Raw genomic sequence first — 8,646 nt, 5'->3', positions numbered from 1 at the left:
CAGAATGAAATGAAAAAATGTGAAAAAAATTAAAGGGACGGAGGGAGTAGTAGATATTTAAAACTCCCCCTATCCCATTTTAATTTGGAGCATTTTTAATTTGTCAAGTAAATTTATATTGTGCTATTTTGTGAGTAAAATCGAAAGAATAAATAAAGTAAGAGAGATGAAAAAAATAAAAAAAGATGATGTTTCTATATTTAGAAGTGTGTCATTTTAGAGTGGAACATTTCAAAAAGAAAAATGCGTTACTTATATTAGTTTATATTAGTATGGTGGGAGTAATTGCTAAATTGTTAAGTTCTTAGAAATAAAATACTCCATATCTTTATCTAAGAGATATAGCCAAATAAATGAGATAATGTGCTCATCATCACACAAGTTTTGACCTTTAACAAATTGAAGTAAAGCTCACACCACATCTTTTATTTTGAAAGGTAGCCAGACATGCTGTAATAGAATAACGATTTACAGGATTCTTTTCTATTTTTTTAGAACAAATATCAGTTTATAGTTGAAAAAGAATATATTCTAGAAACACCCACTGTTCACAGTCAGATGTACTCAGAAAAAAAAATACTCCATCCATCCCAATTAAATTGAGTCAAAATTTTTGAGCATGGAAATTAAGAAATTGTGTTGAAAAATAGGAAAGATAAATAAAGTAGAAAAGATAAAGAGAGAGTAAAGTAGGTGATGAAATAAAGTAAGAGTAATTGAATATTTTGTTTTTTATAAAAAAATGACTTAACTTAGTTGAGAAATCTCAAAAAAATACGACTCAACTTAATTGGGACGGAGAGAGTACTCACTAGTATATCAGTTGACTCCCCTCCTTGACAAAGTCTTGAGTCTACCATTTACTATCTCATCGAATCTTTATGAAATTATTGAACGCATTGCATGATTTATTAAACTAAGAAAGTACTAGTACAAATTATTTGGATTCAAATATGCATTGTGCTCCTATGATTTATTAAACTAAAAAGTACTAGTACAGTTTGCTTGGATTCAAATATTCGAGATGACGTTTATTTATTTTTTCAATTTAGTAAATTATAAATTTAAGTATGGTGCACTAATAAAGTTATAAGGGATCAACTCAAGACAGATAGAGACTCAAAATAATTAATTCTTTTATATATATATATATAGGGTCCCGTTAGGTTGAGATTATTTAGCTAAATTGAGAAATGAGATGCAATATCAGCCACTAATCCACAAGATTAACTAAATGTCAACAGCTATCACATTATGTCAACACGGGGGTATAAGTGTCATTTCGTGTTTTAATGTGTCGGATTGTTGACATGGCTTTTATGTCTAGTTGACATGACTTATAATTGTTGTTGACATGGTTTCTATGTGCAGTTGACATGGTTGTACGTGTAGTTGACATGACTTGTAACACAGTTGACATGGCTTGTACGTGTAGTTGACACGATATGTACCGTAGTTGACATGACATGTATGTGCCGTTGACACGATATGCACCATAGTTGTCATAGTGTCACCAGCTTATATATCAAAATGTCAACAACTGACAAACACTGTAACAAAAGCAAAATTGATCAATTGCATAATCCTCTCGCATTTAGATCTGCTCGATTCTGGCGGCAGCTCCACCAACATGCAGATCGCGCCGGCCTTGATCGCCTTCAGCCTCGACTTCTTCGACGCCTCCAGCATCTGCATCAGCAGCTTCAGCGCGCACGAGCTCGCCTTGTTGCAGATCTCGTCGGAGACGATCTCCAGCAACGATTTGAAGCTTGTCAATGGAAAATTGCTACTAGCCAATCCTCAATCACAACGAATCGAGATTGAACACTACCTCAATACACAGGTAAATCAAAACAACCATTTGTTGCTGTCAAATTGAAGAGAAAACAGAGTAATTAATAATTGCAATTTCGTCAACCGAAACAGAACGACAGATTGAGAATCGCACTATATGAGCGGCGGCGGCGGCAGACGGCGCTCCTGGTGAGGAGTTACGATTCGAAGATCCAGTCTCTACCGAAGCAGAGAGACGACGAGATCTCGAGAGCGGGTGGAGGAAAATGGACCTGGAGGAATGGGTGAGGAGGATGGAGAAGGAGGAAGCTGATGTGGCAGAGATTGGCTCAGGAGAGCGAGGTTATGGCGGCGTCGCTCATGGCGCGGATGAAGGAGGCGGCGACGGAGGACACGACCAAAATTGCCTTCTTATTCGTGGTGATGTCGGCGATTGAGATGGTCTGGAGCTCGTCGGAGGCGTCGAGGTAGGATAGGGTGGCGTCAGGAAGCTTGTCGGCGACGGAGATTGTGGCAGAGATTTTGGGGGCGGCGGAGAAGCGGAGGGGCTGAGATCGAAATCTGCGGCGGGGATTTGGGAAGGAGATGGAGAACACAAGCGGAAGAAACCCAATTTAAACATAAAATTACCGTTACGCCCTTTCATAATTAATTAAACTAAAAATATTTTCCATGTGGCAAATTCTGGACCACTCATTTAATAAAAATGAGTGGCTGATAATGCATCTCATTTCTCAATTAGGCTAAAAAATCTCAATTGATTACAACCCTATATATATATATACAACGACAGACTCAGGTGGAGTCGCGCCATCCCACGAGGCTATGGGAGAACTTTACTTGTCGTCTGTCTACCTAGAAACCCCAGCAACTCTACCTTCGACTCCGCTCTGCAGATTTGCAACTCAATGATTCGGCTTTTTCCGAAAACAAATAACAAAGATGAAGAATCGGTTGAAATAATAGAATAGAGAGATGGTGGAGCCGCGGAGGGGAGGAGAGCAGGGGCGTAGCCACCTTATGGAGATATGGGGCATTTGCCCCTCCTCATCTACTTATTTCTTTATAAATATGTATGAATTTTTTATTATATACTTCAACTATACTAAATGCCATTCTCGAATACATAAATTTTTCCTATGCATTATATTTTTGCCCCTTCTCCAATAAAATCCTGGCTTCGTCCCTGGAGGAGAGAACTCTAACGTTATCGATAAAAGCGACGGATTTGTCCTTGACTAATAGTATTAGCAACATTCTATCAAAAAAATATGTTGTCACAAAACTTATCGGCGATTGCGGACATAAAGCCGAGTAAGCGACGAGACAGGTTCATCGCTAATTAGTGACAGCATTGTCCTTCTCTAATTCTCTATTGCCTATGACATAATCCGTCACTAAACAGCCATTTGGATATTTTTTTGTTTTACTCATATTTACCAGGATATTCAACTAGACCTCAAAATCAATAATCAAAAAATTAAATCTACAAAATAGAAATCATAAATAAATCAGAATAAAGTTAGCAGTTAAAACAAACAATAATAAGTACTTCAAGAACTTCAAAAGATATACTCCATATTGTGAGGAGTTTCTTTGACGGTGTTTAAGAAAATGGTATTTATTGAGTTAAGTGGAGAGAATAAAATATAAGCGAAGAAATAAAGAGAAAAAAGTAAGAGAGATAAAAGATGTTGCTTTTTGCCATAAAATAAATCAATCACTTATAATGGAATAACTTAAAATGGAAAGTTGATTACTTATAATGGGACAGAGGGAGTACTGACGGCGTATTCGCAATGGAGTAGCTCCTCTTTTCCTTGAGGCACTGAGGGCTAGGCGGGTGGACTTGTGGCGATCGCGTTATGGATTCGAGAGATGGCGTAGACGGTGCAAGGGATTTATGCAGGGGAGTCTAATTAGCACACTCCATATTATTCTACATGGGAAGATACACAAAGACATGCATGTACTTATGATTTTTGAATAGAATTGATTAACGAAACACATGAGAGTCTAAACACATTGCATATTTTACATTATTGAAACATACACACCACAGTAAGAAAAACATAAAATGATCACACAGATGATGTGATTCTTCTCCATTTAACAATGACACAAACACAGAGCTTGTTCCACATCCTTTCTCCCCAACCAAAATAGGCATCTCTCCACCTCTTGCTCAACACCAATACACTGCAAACCATTGAAAATCCCACTGAATACCCCAAACAAAAAAAAAACATCCAACCACTCAACTCCATCAGCTGAATAGGCCTTCTCCTCTTTCCCTTCACCACTGCAATTTGCTGTCAATGGCTGCCCACAAAGATGATTTCCGATAAAGCTAGTAGCATTGAAGGTTTGGAGCTGTCTGCCTTCTGGAATTCTTCCTGTGAAGTTATTGTATGACAAGTCTAGATATCCCAAAGTAGATATGAATGCAAGGCTGGTTGGAATTTGACCACTTAAAGAGTTTCTTGATAGATCAAGTGATTGCAACTGCATCATTTCTCCAATATGATCAGGCACCAAACCAACCAACTCATTTCTTGACAAATTAAGGAATCCCAATTCCAATAAACATGTCACCTCAGTTGGGATTTCTCCATGCAAAGTGTTGTTTGAAAAATCAATAGTAGTGACCAATGGAAGAATGGTGTCATACTGCAGTTTACTCCTCTTTATTACTATCAATGCACTCTCTATAAACCCTCCTATGTAGATTGAGAAAGAATAGATGGACTTTTCACCACCATACAGTCTGTACAGATCAGGCAGGCTTTTCTTCTTAGCCATGGCAGTGAAGTTTTGAACACACCTTGGTATCACGCCCGAGAGTTCGTTGTTTGAGAGATCCAATATTTGGAGATAGCTCAGTTGGCAAAGCTCGGGCGATATCTCACCGCTCAGATTGTTTGAGCGCAGTATGAGAATCCTCAGCTCGACTAGGCTTGTTCCTATCCACGTCGGTATGTCCCCACCAAGTCTGTTATCTGCTAGCCCCATCTTCAGCATCTTCTTGCAGTTGTGCATCGAAGAAGGTATGCGCCCTGAAAAACCGTTGTTGTGAAGATTCAAAGATAGCAGATTTGCAAGAAGGCCAATAGAAGTTGGGATGCTTCCAAACAGTTGATTGTTGCCTATGTTGATATACTTCAAAGAAGGCCATTTCATCCAACAATCTGGCAACTGTCCACTTAATTGATTGTCTCCCAAGTGAAGGATCTCCAACGAGTATGTTTCGTATGTGTCATCACATAGAAAGTGAGCTATACCTCCAGAGAACGAGTTACTCGATAAATCCAGCTCCCTCAGTCTGTCTCCAACTCTAGGCAAAGATCCCTCAAACTCGTTACCACTCGCGTACACATATTGATTTTCTGTAGAGCCACGAATATCCGGAATCTTTCCATGGAGGTGATTGTGAGATAGATTCAAGAAATGAATCTCCCAAAACCAGCTAGGAACATTATCTGAGAAGATTCCAGTATCAGACAAATCAAGATAAGCTGAAAGATTCCTCTGCCTCAGAATCCAAGAAGGAATCTGGGAGCCTTCACTTAAGCTCCAAGACCCTAATCTAAGTTGCTTAAGTTGGAAAGGGGGACTCCAATCCTCACCTAATCTCAAACTCAACTCATTTTGAGAAGCAGTTAAAATCTTCAATTTTGTGAGATTTGCAAACAGACTTTCCCTCACAACCCCTTCCAACTTGTTGCCACCAAGGTGAAGCCTTTCAAGATTGCAAAGCTGGCCCAAACTATCCGGAAGATCTCCGGTTAAATTGTTTCAGGATAGTCCCAAAACTTGCAACGACGGTGACATCTTCCCCAAGTTTCTTGGAATAGTACCGGAAAACAGATTTTTGTTCAGAAAGAGACGTTCGAGGCTCTTGAATTCACCAAGTTGGTCTATTAACGGACCGGAAAGCTGATTAAACTGCAAATTTAGCTCTTCCAAACCTTCCAAAAAACATTTTGACATATTTCCAAATGAATCAGACATGGTCCCCTCAAATCTATTGAAGGACAAGGACAGTGTCTTAACTCTGCACAAGTTTGTAAACTGTCTTGGTATTGTACCATGTAGGAAATTGAAATCCAAATACACGAATTCCAACTCCTTACACGAATTGTATATCCAACTTGGAAGTGTTGAATTTAGAAAATTAGATGAGATATCAATATACTTGAGTTTGGTAGCATTGCAACTACTTGGAATGGGCCCCACAAAGGAGTTGTTTCTAAGATCAAGGTAACCAAGATTTCTCAACCCCAAAATCCATGATGGAAACTCCAAGGAGTGGAAGTTGTTAGACGAGAGGTCAATTAGAGTTAAAGATGTGACATTTAGACTACTCAAAGGAGATATGTAATCAAGGCTGCAATTCTGCAAATGAAGCTTTTGCAAAGAAGGGAGCGTGATGATCACCTGCAGCCACTCCTTTGCCTTTCCGAGGTTCACATAGTTCATGTTGAGAGCCTCCAATCTGGAAAGCCTCAAGAGCCACTGGATGTTGTCGTCGACATGTAATACGTTCGGAGAGGTCACAGGCGCGACATACTCCATCTCCGGATAGCCCGCGAGATGTATGCTGTGGTAGTGGTTCAGGTGATCTCCCCACACCATGTTTGGAAACCCGGCCACGTCTAAGCTGCGGAGGCGCGTGAGGTTTCCGAGGGCGTGGGGGATGTTTCCGTGGAAGCCGGCGAAGGAGAGGTTCAAGTGCTCGAGATTGGTGAGTGAGGCGAGGAAGGGAGGGATTGTTTGAGGGAAGGTGTTGAGGCTCAAGTCGAGATGAGTCAAGTGGGAGAGATTGGCGAGGGATGGATTTAGTTGGCCTGTTAAACGGAAACCGGAGAGGTGGAGGCGGTGGACATGGCCGGTTGAGTTGTTGCAGGCTACGCCCTTCCATTTGCAGCAATTGAGGTGGTTCCATGAGGAGAGATGGTGGTGGGGATCGAGTAGAGAGTTCTTGAAGCTTAGAAGGGAGTGTTGTTCAGTGAGCGGGCAGAATATGGCGTTGGTTAATCTTAGAGATATCAGAAATAATAAAATGGCCACACTTGGATTTGAGGCACTCATCATTTGATAATTGTTGGGACTATCAAAAATTGTGACTCAATTTGTAACTAACCACTAAATTTATTAACTTTATATTTATAAAAGTGGAAATATGAAGAAAATAAATAGATATACCTAGCTACTTTTTCTATGGATAAAAAAAGAATCTAATTGGTGGGGGAAGCACCGTAAAGATTAATTGGCGAGATTGGGAGCCAATAATAACTGCGTACTTATGTCATGATGGTAGATATACTTATCTCGTGATGTGAGATAAAAACTAGGAATCCACTTATGTAATAGAGTTATATCCTTTATTTTTAATTTTATTATCTTTTCACTTATTTTATTTTCTCTTATATTTTATTTTATTTTATTTTATTTTATACTCTCGTCGTCCCTCAAGAATATGCTCTTTTCTTTTTAGTCCGTCCCACAAGAATATGCACTTTATAATTTTAGAAAGTCATTTATCTCTATTAATGAGAGGAGACTAATTCTCCACTAACAATACTTTATTTACTTTTTTTCCTTATCTCTCTCTTACTTTACTAATTTTATATTAAAACTCGTGCTGATATCAAAGTGTATATTCTTTCGCCTCTTGTAGTAATCAATGGACATATCAACCCAACAAACCTTCAGAATTTGTTACTACTCTGAAATCATAATTTGAAATATTATTCTTGATACGCGTTTATGTCAAATTGTCGAATTTTGAAATTTCGAAGACAATATTGAAGGATATTTAGAACCCCACTTGATTTGATGTCATTAATATGAAAACGATAATACATGGTAGATATGAAATGTGAGAACCCACTTTTCTAAACAATTTAACTAAACAGTACTCTTCAATAATTTTAAGCATTTCTCTATTTTAGTAGCTCCCTGTCGAAATTAATATACTTTTATATTTAAATGTTTCTTATGAAATAAATTTCATTTTCTACCAATAATATTTTAGATATGATTTTCTATTTTACTTTTTAACAATTTTATATTTAAATTCATATCACTCATATTTAAATAATTAAAACTATTAATAGTGAATGAAAGATGTAGCATGTAGGAGTATTTGATTTATCTCTCTAAATATATGAACTCTCAAGGGTTATCCTAAAAAAATTGAAGTGTGAGAAAATGTTGGAATACTGCAAGAGCTTTGTAGTTTCAATAATTTATACAGTACTATTTTGTTTGATAACGAGATTTTTATATATACGTGCAGATTCACAGATTGTATGCTAGAATAAATGTTTGTAAACATATATAATTGCAATTAAAATAAATACATGCAATTACACATATGAAAACATAGCGTATGAATTCAAAGAATTCAATTCGGATGAAACTTTAATATTATGATCTTCAATCTCTACCACCAATATTATGATTATTTTCTGAACGAAAAGACTAGACAAGGAGCCAAGACAAAAAATATAGGGTTAAAACGCCGAAAATTTTCCTACAACTAGAGTGGACGATTTTTCTGGAAAATAAGAAATAAGAATTGACTACATTATGTATTTCTGGTCTTTCCTCTTTATATAGAGTTTGTGTTGGGCCATTAGGGACAGGGGCGGACACACGTAGAAACTGGGTAGGGCTGAAGCCCTTATCCAATTTTTTTTATTTATATTTTCTACTTTCAATTTTTTAAAAATTTTAAAAAATTGTATTAAGCCCTTACCAAATAATGTCACGGAAGAACAAATTATCTTGGAATGAATAACTGTGAGGGGCTGAAATTAAAGAAGGAAAAAATAAGCATCTGCAGAA

The 8,646-nt window shown here is 37.6% G+C and overlaps 1 protein-coding gene across 1 annotated transcript; it reads right to left on the bottom strand.

Annotated features, from left to right (window-relative positions):
* Positions 1-2,123: 2,123 nt before the first annotated feature.
* On the bottom strand, positions 2,124-6,885 carry LOC121754613 (receptor-like protein EIX1). The gene is made up of 3 exons (XM_042149942.1): positions 5,660-6,885; positions 3,923-5,560; positions 2,124-2,355 (listed from the first exon to the last, which is right to left on the bottom strand). Exons 1-3 carry the CDS (start codon positions 6,883-6,885, stop codon positions 2,124-2,126), a joined length of 3,096 nt encoding a protein of 1,031 aa, XP_042005876.1.
* Positions 6,886-8,646: the final 1,761 nt, after the last annotated feature.

Source organism: Salvia splendens, chromosome 11 (genome assembly GCF_004379255.2).
Source record: "Salvia splendens isolate huo1 chromosome 11, SspV2, whole genome shotgun sequence".
Classification (NCBI taxonomy): domain Eukaryota; kingdom Viridiplantae; phylum Streptophyta; class Magnoliopsida; order Lamiales; family Lamiaceae; genus Salvia; species Salvia splendens.
Note: the sequence above shows the minus strand (reverse complement) of the source record. Positions and strands in the feature narration are given on the sequence as shown.

Coding starts and splice junctions, on each gene's coding strand:
- LOC121754613 (XM_042149942.1), bottom strand. CDS start 6,885: ATGAGTGCCTCAAATCCAAGTGTGGCCATTTTATTATTTCTGATATCT. Junction 5,561..5,659: donor CTCTTTCTGAACAAAAATCT/GTTTTCCGGTAC, acceptor TCTTCCGGATAG/TTTGGGCCAGCTTTGCAATC. Junction 2,356..3,922: donor AAGGATGTGGAACAAGCTCT/GTGTTTGTGTCA, acceptor TCCCCGCCGCAG/ATTTCGATCTCAGCCCCTCC.